This window comes from Mirounga leonina, unplaced genomic scaffold, assembly GCF_011800145.1.
Source record: "Mirounga leonina isolate KUSES-001 unplaced genomic scaffold, KU_Mleo_1.0 Mir_454, whole genome shotgun sequence".
Classification (NCBI taxonomy): domain Eukaryota; kingdom Metazoa; phylum Chordata; class Mammalia; order Carnivora; family Phocidae; genus Mirounga; species Mirounga leonina.
In genome coordinates, this window is record NW_023270763.1 from 17,257,256 (window position 1) to 17,269,412 (window position 12,157).

At 60.6% G+C, this 12,157-nt stretch overlaps 2 protein-coding genes across 2 annotated transcripts; one reads left to right on the plus strand and one right to left on the minus strand.

Annotated features, from left to right (window-relative positions):
* Positions 1-101: 101 nt before the first annotated feature.
* DOC2A (double C2 domain alpha) lies at positions 102-4,283 on the minus strand. Its single transcript, XM_034988927.1, has 10 exons — positions 4,019-4,283; positions 3,591-3,670; positions 3,316-3,390; positions 3,084-3,193; positions 1,326-1,452; positions 1,175-1,234; positions 931-1,094; positions 767-848; positions 581-677; positions 102-478 (listed from the first exon to the last, which is right to left on the minus strand). The coding sequence occupies exons 1-10, from the start codon at positions 4,281-4,283 to the stop codon at positions 333-335; spliced, it is 1,206 nt and encodes a 401-aa protein (XP_034844818.1). The 3' UTR covers positions 102-332.
* Positions 4,284-10,570: 6,287 nt separating this feature from the next.
* CUNH16orf92 (chromosome unknown C16orf92 homolog) lies at positions 10,571-11,454 on the plus strand. The gene is made up of 4 exons (XM_034988163.1): positions 10,571-10,634; positions 10,953-11,111; positions 11,228-11,315; positions 11,433-11,454. The coding sequence occupies exons 1-4, from the start codon at positions 10,571-10,573 to the stop codon at positions 11,452-11,454; spliced, it is 333 nt and encodes a 110-aa protein (XP_034844054.1).
* The last annotated feature ends 703 nt before the right edge of the window (positions 11,455-12,157 follow it).

Sequence of the window (12,157 nt, forward strand, 5' to 3'; positions counted from 1 at the left end):
GAACCCCCCTGAGTCCGACCTCCTCCCTGTGGGCCGAGGGGGACGGGGCAGCCTGGAGGGGCAGGAGAGAGGCCCGGCAGCCCCCTGCGGGCGTGCCCGGGCTGGGTGTTTGCATATCTGTGTGGGAGCGAGGCAGGCAGGAGGAAGTTTGCATATGTGAATGTAGATGTCCACGGCCCCTCGCGAGAGGACGGACCCACGGGCACGCAGACTCTCACAAAATAAGACAGGTAGTGGGGGGCGGGGCATGCACCCCGTGTAAACGTGCAACACACTCGTGCGGAGGTTGGGTCCTGGCCCCGCGGGGCCCGTGCGGGGCAGCTGCCACCTGCTCAGGCTGAGGGCAGGGCCCCGGCGGCGGGGGGCAGCTCGCTGGTCAGGGTGTGCCAGCGCTCCAGGGCCGTGTCCGGCTGCTGCAGGCAGTCACTCCAGTGCTTCCGGGCCTCGTCCCGGGCCCCGGGCCCCAGGGCCACGCCACCTGGCGGGCAGCAAGGGCCGGCACCGTCAGGGCCCGTCTCCGCTGGCCTGCCCCCTGCCCAGCCCCCCATCACCGGCCCCACCCAGCAGCCTGTCCCCTCACCGATGAAGTCGTTGGATTTGCCGATGTCGTAGTCCCACACTGTGACTTCCAGAGTCTTGGTGGCCAGAGCAGAGAGCTCCATCTCGTAGAAGAAGTCCTGGGGCAGGGCGGGCCTCAGCTTCCGTGAGGCCCCGGCCCCAGCTGCCCCCCACCCCCGGCTTGATTTCTGGGCCCTGCCCCGCTTACCTCATTAAATTCCGGATTGAGAGTCTTCTTCTTCACACACGTTTTATGCTTGGATTTCTTATCCACGTCAGGCCTCAGGTACCTGCAGAGGAGGGCGGGGCGGTCAGGGACGCATCAGGCCGCAGAGGAGGTCAGGCCCCCAGGGGAGGGAAGGGCGGGCTCACGTCTTGACGTAGGGGTCGGAGTAGCCGTTGACGTCCATGGCAGCCAGGTGGGCGCAGCGCACGATGCCCACCAGCAGCCCCCGGCGCCGAGAGCTGTAGCTGAGACTCAGCAGGATGCGCCCGCGCTCTTCCAGCAGCCCGGGCCCCTGCTCGGCCTGCTCCAGCTGTGGGGGGGACTCGGGGGTCAGCCCGCATCCCCGCCACTTCCCACCCACACGGGCGCGGTCCCTGTGGGGTACCTCACCTCCTTCAGGTAACAGGAGATGCCCCTCAGTGCCACTGACATGGAGGAGGGTGAAGCCAGCTGAGGGGACGGAGAGAAGGTTCTGGAAACCTGGCCTCCCCAGGGTCGCCGCCCCCCCCAGCACCCCCCCCCGCCCCACCCCTACACAGACCGGGACCTGGCGCTCAAGGCAGATGTTAAAATGTTTCTTCTGTGAAGGCTTGAGGCGGCGGAGGGGTACTCGGATCTCCCCAATGAATTCATTGTGGCTCAGCTTGTCCTCGTCACAGACGGAGATCCTGGCGGGGAACCGCAGGGTCAGGGCCCCCGGCGTACCTGAGCCTGCTCCGGTGGGGAGAAAGGTCCTCCAACCGAACGCGGGGCACCTGAAGCCAGTCCCAGCTCTGCCCTACTCTACGCCTCACCTGTCTCACGGGCTGTGTGGTGCCCTGTCCCGCTGCCCCGGCCACCCCGGGTCCATCGGGACCTGCGCAGCTACTTCAGGAAGCCCTCACAAATCCTGAGGACCGCCACCCTCCACTGCCTCCATTCAGAGCCTGGGGACGGGATCCAACTGAACAACGTGCCCAGAGCAGGCATTGGTGGGTGTGGGTCCCAGACTCCGTGTGCAAGGGCTGGAAGCGCCTTGAGGAGCCTTGGGCGGTTGGGCGAGGATCCCACGCCTCCTCTGGCACTCCTGTCCTTGTCTGCCTGGAGCAGGGAACCAGCCTGGGAGAGACACGGGAGCCCAGCGATTAAGAAATGACAGCTTTTAGGGGCGCCTGGGTGGCTCAGTCAGTTAAGCGTCTGCCTTCGGCTCCGGTGGTGATCCCAGGGTCCTGGGATCGAGCCCCGCATCGGGCTCCCTGCTCCGCAGGGAGTCCGCTTCTCCCTCTCCCCCTGCTTGTGTGTACGCTCTCTCCCTCTCTGACAAAATCTTTAAGAAATGATTGCTTTTAGTTCCGTTCATCCCCTTCTGCAGCTCCCTGTGCTTCCTTCTGTTCTGACACTCCTGAGGAGCTGTCCTGGAGGGCTGTTTATTTCCTACCTCTGCCACCTACTAGCTACCTGTGTGACCTTGGCCAAGTCACTCAAGCTCCCTATGCCTCAATTCCCATCTATAAAATGGAGATATGAGCACCCACCTCCTACAACTATCAGGATCAAGGGAAATAAATGTAAAGTTGCATAACCCAGAGCTGGGCACGAGCGCGCACTCGGCTACTCAGGCCTAATGTGCTCACATCTGAAAGATGGGCCAGCCTTCCCGGTGTCTGCCTCTGTCCCCCCCGCCCCCACCGCCCCGATCCCCAGTCAGCCTCACAGCCAACAGAATGATCTCCAAAACCCAAGGCTGACCATGCCCCCGCCCCAGTGCCAACCGTGCCCCGGCTTCCCCATTGCCAAGAACACAGCTAAAGGCCTCACAAGCCTGGGCTGTGCTGCCCTTCAGTCGGGCCAGGGACTACAGTCCCCACAGCCCCACCTCCTGGGATGATGGAGCAAGTTCCCTGTCCCTGAAGACTTCACTCCTTAGCACGGGATGTTAGGGGGGCACAGGCATGAGGATGGGCAGACCTCTGCTACATAGGTCTGACTTGTCGGGGGCTTTGGGGAGGGCGCTCGGCAACCAGGGAAAGCTTCCAGGAGGAGGCACAGCGGGGAGCACTTTCCATGGAAGAGACACAACAGGCAGAGGTCAGGAGTCTTGAAGCTGACCAGCAGTAGGAGGAGATATTTGGAGGGCAGGAATGCCGGGGAAACATTTTGGCCTGCTGCCGAAGGGGGATGGGGAGCCAGTGATTGTTCCTGAGCATCTGAGAGGGGCTTAATGGGAGGCAGATCAACCAGCCAAAGAAGGTGGCAAGGACAGCTCCCAGAGGAGGTGCTGAGCTGGAATCCTCAGTAACAGGGGGAATGGAGCCCTCACCTGAGCACCTTGTGGGTGATGTCCTCATCCGTGATCCCACTGTACGTCAGATCCTCATTCCACACGGGATTCAGCGTGTTCCTCTGAGTCTTAGTTTTTAGCTTATTGGCCTGAGGTGTGGGGACGAAGGTTCTCAGTCCACGTCCCCCAGACCCACAGAGGCTGAAGGCATGGGAAGTTTGGGGACAGACCCACAAGCCGGCTCAGGCTGGGGGAGGGAAGAGGCCGTTACCTTGCAGGCCCCAGGCAGCAGGTGTAGCTTGACATAGGGGTCGGCCAGGCCATTGAAATCCATGGGCTTGAGGCCCTGCAGGGGAGGGGAAGGAAGAGGGCTGCAAGCTCCCAGCCCTGCCTCCCTCCCTCCCGCTGCAGAGTGGATCCTCGGGGTGTGGAGAGTCAAGAAGAAGGGTGCCGGGGGATAGGGGTCGGGGGGAGGAGGAGGGGTCCAACCTGGGGACCTGGAAACAGGCAAACGGGGCCAGGGCTTGGGAGGCCGGGAGTACCCACCTTGGCCCTGAGGATACTGCAGCGCAGAGTGCAGGAGGCCTGGTCGTAGAGAAGGTCAAACTCCAGCATGCCCAGGGCGGCTGGAGAAGAGGAAAGACCAGCGTGAGGCAGTGTGTAAGGACAGGTGTGTGTGTGTGAGAGACCCGTGGGCAGGCTGGGGAAGGTGCGCGTGCCTGGGCGTCTGGCGGCCTGCGGGGGGGGTGGGGGTGCGCGCGAGCATCTGGGTCCCCGGCTGGGCCGCAACTGGGGCCGTGTGGGTGGTTGAGTGTCTCAGCAGAAATATTGAATATTGAGCCTTTCGGAAACTGTCTGTTATCTCCACGCTGACTGCAGCCCTGGAGGCAGAGCCCGCCTCCCCCAACACGCCCAGCAGGGCCCCAGCCCCTTTCCACAGCCCGGAAGCACCCCCCCTCAACCCCCAGACTCACTGGTATCATCCGAGTCATAGCTGTCCACCTCCGTTCCATCCTCGGGCGTGGTGGCCCCAAGGAGGGCTGCAGGCGGGGCCAGGGCCAGGGGTGCCAGGCGGGCAGGGGCCTCCCTGAAATCCCTGCCCCCGCCTTCAGGTCCTGGTCCCCGGCGGGGGAAGTAGTCAGAGATCTGCCGGATGGGCCGGATGGGCCCAGGACACACGTTGATGGCCATGTGCTCCTGGATGTTGATGGTCATGCGGTCGCCCCTGCGGCCCCTCATGCAGCACCCTTGGCTGCAGGAGGGAGGTCCAAGAGAACGTGAGCCCCAGGCGGCAACCTCCCCAGTTGGTGGGGCCCTCCCTGGCTTCCCTTCCCAGGTGTGGAGGGAGAGGGTGGCCTGGGCCAGCTGGTGGGCAGGCAGGAGGCCTGAGCCCTCCAGACCCCCAGCTTCGCTGCACTGGGGCTGGGCTGCCAGCCCACTCCCCCAGATAGGGCCTGGCTCCACCTCGGCCATGCCCACATACCTTTGGACAGTCCCGATGCCATCTTCCCAGCTCCTGCCCCTCATCCTGGGATGCCGTCTGCCCCTGGGCCCTGCCTACCTCTGAGGCAGCCCTGCAGGCCCCCTCTGCCTCTCCTAGGCTCTGTCCGTCCCTCTGCACCAGGGGCCTGTCTGGGCCGGGTGTCACCCACCCCTGTAGGCTTTCATGGCCCGCTGTCCCTTCATTCAGCCCCAGGATCGGCCTGCCTACCTGCGTGCCTGGTCCCCCCTACCCTGCAGCCCCCCGCGGGGGACCCCCGCCTCGGATGCCTCCTCCTGAGACTGGCTCTCCAAGAGGAGCCAGAAATTGCAGCCTCCAGGGAGCTAAGCACGCCGTGGGCTCACACGCGCTCCCGCACCCTCACGCCCCCGGCGGCCCAGCCCTCTGCACCTGTGTCTGTGCCTCCAACAGGTGCCCAAGCCCTGGGCGGGGGGGCGGCAGGTACAGGCTGGGCGGTGGCGGCCGGCGACTCCCTCGGCGGCCAGCGAGAAGAGCGCGGAGTCCGGCGGTGAGAGCCGAGAGGGAGGGAGGGAGAGCCGGAGAAAGTGCGGGGAGGAGGGGGTGAGCGAGGTGGAGGCGAGGAAGCAGCCGGCGCAGGCGGCGGGGGGGCGGGGAGGGGCGGCCGGAGGCTGGGGAGGGGGCGGGACTCTCCCGCCCGCGCCCGCCGGGCACCGGCCGGGGCGCACGCGACTGCACACCACACGCACGCACACACACACACCCACGGGCACTCCCGCGCACACGCCTGCGCCCACGTGCGCACGCCCGCACACATGCACTAACCCACCGCGGAGAACTTCGCCGGCACACGCTCGCAGACACACGGGCTCCCTGCGCCACCGGGAACCAGCGGCGAGAACCGCCCGGTGTTCCCCAACTCCCCGGAGACCCCGGGCCCCCGCCCCTGCCCCCGCGCCGAGCCCGCGGCGCCGGCCTCCCCGGCCGTCTCCTCGCCTCCCTCCCGGGTCTGCGGCGCCGGACCACCCGCCTGGTTGCCATGGCGACGCCTGCTCCTCCTCCCCCCGCCCCCCGCGCATCCTCACGCCCCTCCCCCACGGAGAGCGCGCGGGGGGAGGGAGTAGGCTGGCGGGCCCTCCCCTCCCCAGATCCGTAGGGGCGGGGCTTAGAGATCCGCAGTGACCCCGGGGTGGGCAGGCGCCGGGGATCTGGTCGGCCCGCTCTCGCTGGCCTGGGATCTGGGGGTCTCCGAGCCGGGCCCGGGAACCTCACAGTCTGAGGGAGGCGACAGGTCCGAGGCTGTGGCTTCCCCCCCACCTCCCCACGCCTCTTCTCTGTAGCCGTTCAGGCGTCTCTCCTGTGGCCCAACTCAGCCCCCAAGGGCCGGGGTCCCCTCCTTCACCCCACCCCCTGCCATCTCCAGTTCTGTCCGCCAGGTGGGGAAGGGCGTCGGGCTTCCTTCTGAACGCCCCGGAGCCTTGCAGTCCAGTCCCTCACCAGTGTGCCATTTCCCACCCGAAACCCTGCCATCTGCCTGTCAGACCCCAGCCTTGGACCTTTGCTCTTCTTTGCCCCAAACCCGCCGTCCCCCCAAAACAGAGTCCTCACAGTGGCCTTTAAGGCCCTTCGGCCCAAGACCATGACTTCTCCGAAAGGTGGCTGTCTGGCAGGAACGTTACTTGCGGTTCCTAGAACACACCTGGATCTCCGAGGCCTCTGGACCTTTGCTCACAGGACCTCCCTGGCCTGGAAGAGCTTCCCTTCCTTCGGGAGTCATCCTGGGTCACCTCTTCCTAGCAGTCTTCCTAGAGTATCCCCACCCCACCCCCTAGCTTCCAATGGGCTACCTTAGGCTCCGTTCTACCCCCTGTTTACATTTCTGTCTCCCCCACCACCAGGGAGTGCCATGGAGGCTCCCTCAAGCTGGGCCTAGCCCTCAGTTGGCACCCCGAAGTATTGTGATTTAAAAGTAAGAGAAGTGTGGTTGCACAATAATGTGAATGTACTTAACACTGCTGAACCGTATGTTTGCAAATGGTTAAGATAGAAATACTATGTGTATTTTTTTAAAATACATGATTTTTTTAAAAAAAGAGGGAGAAATGCAAAGTCAAACCACACTGAGATAGCACTTATCACCTACCAGATGACAAAACTCAAAGCATCTGTTAACACACAATGTGTACAACGCTGTGGGTAAATGGGCACCATCTCTGCGGAGGCCATTCTGATGGTGGATACCAAGATGACAAATACACAGACTCTTTGACCCAGAGATTCTACTTCTAGGATTTTATCCTACAGATATGCTGGCCCATGAGCAAAATAATCAAAGTTCAGGGTTCTTTAATGCAGCATGTTTGCAATGACAAAAGACAGGAAACAACCTAAATGTCCACGAGCAGGGGATCAGTTCAATCAGTTCTGACACAATTTCAAACGGTGAAAGAGTATGCAGCCACAACAAAGAAAGAGGCCCTTGTACTTGTATGCACACACTTGTACAGAGCCGTCTTCCCAATCGCAGCTTCACCTAAAAAAGTAAGGCGCAGAACAGTATGAATGGAATGGGGAGAAAGGAGTTTATATGTGTCCGGGTTTTTTTTGTGCATAACTTATCCTTGGAAGGCTGCCCAAGAAAGTGGTAACTACATCAAGCTCTGAGGAGATTGCTGGAGGGTAGGGTAGGGCAAGAATAGGAAAGTCTTATTTTCTATGCTTTTGTACCCTTTGGATTTTGTACCATTCGCCTCTGTTCCCTATTCAAAAGAATACATTAAAATAATACCTATTTAAAGGCAACCGTCAGGTTTCCTTTGGGGCTATCCAGGATAAGAGAGGAGGCAGGATCAAGGGAGACCCCCATCCAGGACTAGAGCTGGTGGGTTTGGCAAGAGGCAGACGTGGGCCTGCGGGGAATGGGGGGAGCAAGCTGGCCAAGAAGTCCTGCCCTCCTCTGTTGCTGCCTGCCGGGGGCTTAGCTCAGGCCCAGCAGCACGGCTCCAGAAAGCCTTGTTGGGGCAAGGTGAGGATGAAGTGGGAGCTCGAGCCAGTTGCCGGGCAAATGGCAGACAGTGCTGAGCGCTGGCTTGTGGAAAGGTTTTTATCCATCCATTTGGCTAATAAATATTTATTGGACACCTACTATATGCTTTGGTGCAAGTCTGTGACCAAGATCAGTGATCTCTAGCTCCAGGGCCTTGTAGGGGAAAGAGACAGATACACAGACAATTCCGATGCAGTGATAGGATAGGGCATGATCCGAAGGCCATGGGAGTTGCCCTCCCGTGCCAAGTGTGGTCTCAACTGAGACTCGGAAGATAGGAGAAGTTAGCCAGTTCACGGGTGGGGGGCAAGGTGTCCTAGGCACAGGTGTGTGCAAAGACTGGAGTGTGCTGAGCAAGGGGGGCCGTGTTAAGAACTGAGGTGGGTGGGTGGAGGGGGCTGGGCAAGAGGCTTGCAGCTCAGGGTAAGGTGTTCATAATCACACAGGCACCAGGGGAAGCCATTGAAGGGTTTTAAGTCATAGAGGGCTGAGCGTTCTTCTCTCTGTTCTCCTCGAGGGAGGAGTGAACAGAGAGAAGTCCCCCGGTCCACAGGCTGTCGAAATACCAGGGGAGGAATGGGGTTGACTTGAAAGAGTGGCAGCAATGGAGCTGCCAGGGAGGCGGATGGATTTGAGATTCATGTTGGAAATCGAGCCAACAGGTCTTGATGACGGCTCTGTCAGGAGCCAGAGAGGAAGAGCGTTGGGACGACTCCTGGGTGTTTGTGTGGAGCAGAGCATCTCAAGGAATGGTGAGACCCCTTTGCGGCGAAGGAAAGCAGGAGCTCAGTTTGGGATAGGAGAACCAAGAGCTCCATTTGGGATCTATTGAGTTGGAGATGGTTTTGGACATAAAGAGACACGAAGCAGGAAGCTGGGTAGAGGAGTCTGGAGCTCAGAGGAGAGGACTAGGCTTGAAATATACATTTGTGAGTCACCAGCATATAGATGGTATTTAAAGCCATGAGACTGAATGAGATCACCTAGGGAGAGAGAATATAGACAGAAAAGAGAAGGTCCAAGGCTGAGCTGGCTGGAGAAGGGGGGGACCCTGAAAATGGGCGAGCATGGCTCCCACGCCAAGGGGCAGGGGCATGTGCGTGCTGCTGCGAGACAGACGGACTGAGCAGAAGTAACCATTAGATTTGGCAAGTTAAGAGGTCCTTGGTAGACTTGGCAAAAGTGGCTTCAGTGGAGCGGTGAGGACGAAGCTAGGTCGTTAAAGGTGAGGGAGCAGAGACAGCAAGTGTAGACAGCCCCTTAGGGGTCATCTGTCTATAATGATGTGCATCCAAGAGTTCTTTCCCCTGTGATCCCTGAGGGCAGAGACCGTGCCCTGGTGATTTCTCTCTAAGCCATAAATGGAGCCTGGCACAGAGCAGGGGCTCAATGCATGTACTTAATGATTGGATGAATAAATGAATGAGAAGTCACTGCGTGTGTCAAAGGAGGCTTTTCTGGGGGACAGGGCAGCTGCATCCTTTTGGGGCGAGTGAGGAAATGGCAAGATCCACTCCAGTGGCTAAAGGCTCTGGACCCCTTCCCGCGGCTAAACGGTGGCAGCAGCCTCCGACAGGCCTGGGCTGGGAACCCTGGCCCGGGGTCAGGAGCCGGACTCCTCGCTGCTCCTCATGTGCCTGACTTCGGCTAAGTCACTTCCTCTTTCCCAGAAGAGAGAAGTGTAGGGGATAGGGGCCCACAGGAGGTCCCGTAGATGTTAGTCTGTCTCCTTTTCCCCCATTTTCTCCTCCCTGAGCTTTACCGTTTAGGAAATAGAAGCTGAGCAGGGCAAGGACCTCCCCAGGGGCTACTGTGAGGACGCTTGAGAGGGTAGCCCCTGAGGGCAAGAAAGAGGAGGGGTGGGGACCCAGGGGAGGAGGGCGCCTCCATCATAGGACAGAGGACCTCCCAACATGCCACAGACACATGCCTGATTTGGGGGAAGTCACAGAACCGGGACTGCCGGAGACTCTTGAACAGGCATCTGTGTAATCAAACCAAGAAGACCCTGAACTGTCCTTGGGCTTGGGTGGGGCGGGACACATCTGTGATAGACAGGCCCTCCTGCCAATCAGAGGAGAGCTAACTCTTGGCGGTCCGCAGGATTGACAGTGGTTGTTGGGAAGGGACAAATAGAGAAAAGCAGGGATTGGAAATGGGAAATGGGATGGCCCTTGGGGGAGCCCACCCGGAGAGAGGAGCCTGCAAGGGCGCTGTGGGTGACCAAGAGACAGGCCTCGAGATGGGCGGGGCCTTTCCTCTGACAATCCCCGTGCCTGCCGTTCCCGCAGCGGTACCTTTTCCTGCAGCACCTGCGGGAAGAGGCGGGAGGAGGGCTTGGAGGAGCGGGAGCGGTGCCCTCGCGGGTGGGAGGGAAACAGGCACCCGTGAGCACTGCTGCCACCTAGTGGGAAACGCCTGTTATTTCTCCCGGCTCCCAACCCCAGGGTCGTCCTCAGCTGAGCACTAAGGGTCGTGAATTTGGGGACCCTTGAATTTGGGGACCCAAAGCAGGGGGGAGCCTCAGAGAGGAAAATGCACAGCCCTGGGAAGTGTGCGTCGCCCACATTACTTTGCCCCTCTGCGCCTTGGTTCCCTTGTCTGTGTAATGAGGACAGGCTAGCTGTGATGGGTAAGGGAGGCCATGCAGAGAGTGGATTCCGGGGGTAACTGGAGGTGTTTCTCCCTGCCCCCCACCCCAGGAAAGACCGTGTTGCTCTACAAAGGCAGCTCTCCTTAGTCCCAGCTTCCAGCAAGCTTGCCCCCAAGTCCTTCCTATTTCTAAATGTTGGGGCTGCCCCTATTACTGTTTTATCATTGACATCACCCCAATCAAAGGATGAAGGCCCTGGGGGAGACGAGGGGGTGGTCCCAAAGTGTCCTCTTCTGATGTGGGGACTTGGGGGGAAGTTCCCAGCCCCCAGCACTTTCTCTCTCCCCTCACCCCAGAGCTTATGCTCAGAACGGCCCAAGGCTGTGACATCACAGAGCCCCCACCCCTGTCACAGGAGTGGAAGGGTCATGAGGCTGTGGCAGTGGGCGTGGGCATGGGTGTGGCTGGTTGGGCTGGGGGCCATAGAAACAGGTGGGAAGCTGTCCTGGCAGCGGTGGGGAGGAGAAGTCTTGGGGTGAAGGGTCAATCTGCCTTAGGAGCTGGGAGGCCAAGCAAGGGCCTGCCTCTCCCTGCCCGTCTCTCCCCGCCCCCCCCCCCCCCCGCCCCACATCCAGCAGGGGCCTTCGCATGGAGATCTCAGTTGATCCTTAAGATGTTCCTGGAACAAAATCAAACCCCTTCCCAGCCACACTAAGGCTGTGTGGCCTGGCAGGGTCCTGGGTCAGCCACAGCCTCCTGGGGTAGAGGGCAGGGGTCTGCTTGATTCTTGACATAGACTTTGCTCCCTAGCACCCAGCCGGGAGCGGGCCAGCACCTCGGTCCGGGGAGCAGGGTCTCTGCTCTTCATAGACAGACCCGACTTCTTTGATTACCCAGACTCAGACCAAGCCAGGCTCCTGGCTGTGGCCCAGTTTATTGGAGAGAAACCTGTCATCTTTGTTAACTCAGGTATGAACCCACTTGAGAAGGGGCCTCCTTCCTTGCCAGGGCCTGGAGAAGAGCTGCCCTTGGCCCTTCCATTGGAGAGGAGGCAGGATCCCCATCTTCCCCTCCTTGTCTAACAGGATCCAACTCCGAGTTCTTCCATCACATCCTGGTGGGCGCTCTGGTAGTAGCCTTCCTCTTCCTCCTTTACCAGTTCTGCACACACATGTAAGGCCCCCCTTTCCCGGGCCCCTCCCACCTCAGCCTGCCTTAGGAGAGGCTGAAGGACCCAAAAGCCTAGGGAGGCAGGGTGTGGCCTCCCACTTCTGATCTCATATCCCATAGGAGCTACCAGAAAGGGGCCTGAGGAGCCGGACAAGGGCCCTGGACTCTGCCCTGAGTGCCCAAACCCGCCCTCCTCTCCTGCTGAGGAATAAAAGTCTGCTTTTTTCTTGCCTGACTGCTCGGATAACCAGGCAGGAGGTCCTGCCCCATCCTGGGGTCCTGGGGCCATCTGTGCTTTCTACCCCCAGACCCCCACCCTTCCCCGCACCAAAGAACTGGGTGAAGAGGGCCTTGGTGGCGTTCACGCAGATCAGATCGTCTTTATTAGCGGTCTGGAAAGCACCTCCCAGGGTCCCCTGACCCCAGACTGGAGGAAGCCTTGAGAGGTCTGTAGCACCAGGGACATGCCGGGGCCCGAGGGCAAGATGTGCAGCCTAGTGGGGAAGGGACGGGGTGCCCCCTCACCTGCCCCCGGGATTGCTCAGCACTGGGAAGGTTGGGGGTAGCAGCCACCTCCCTCCCCCCACCCCCACAGACTAGTATGGATTTGGGCGAATAAATAAAATAAATAAGATCCCTCAGGCTGGCCTCCCTGAGAGAGAGGAGCAGTGGAGGCAGCTAGCCCCAAGCAAGGCCTGCGGGGGCGGGGGGGGGGGAGGGTTAGTTAGGGTATCCCCTCCCTCTCAGATGGTGCGGAACCGAGGGGAGTCTGCAGCAGGGGGACAGGGCTGGGATGGCCTTGGCAGCAGGGCCTCCCCCACATCCTCGGAGTCCTGGTCCCCTTG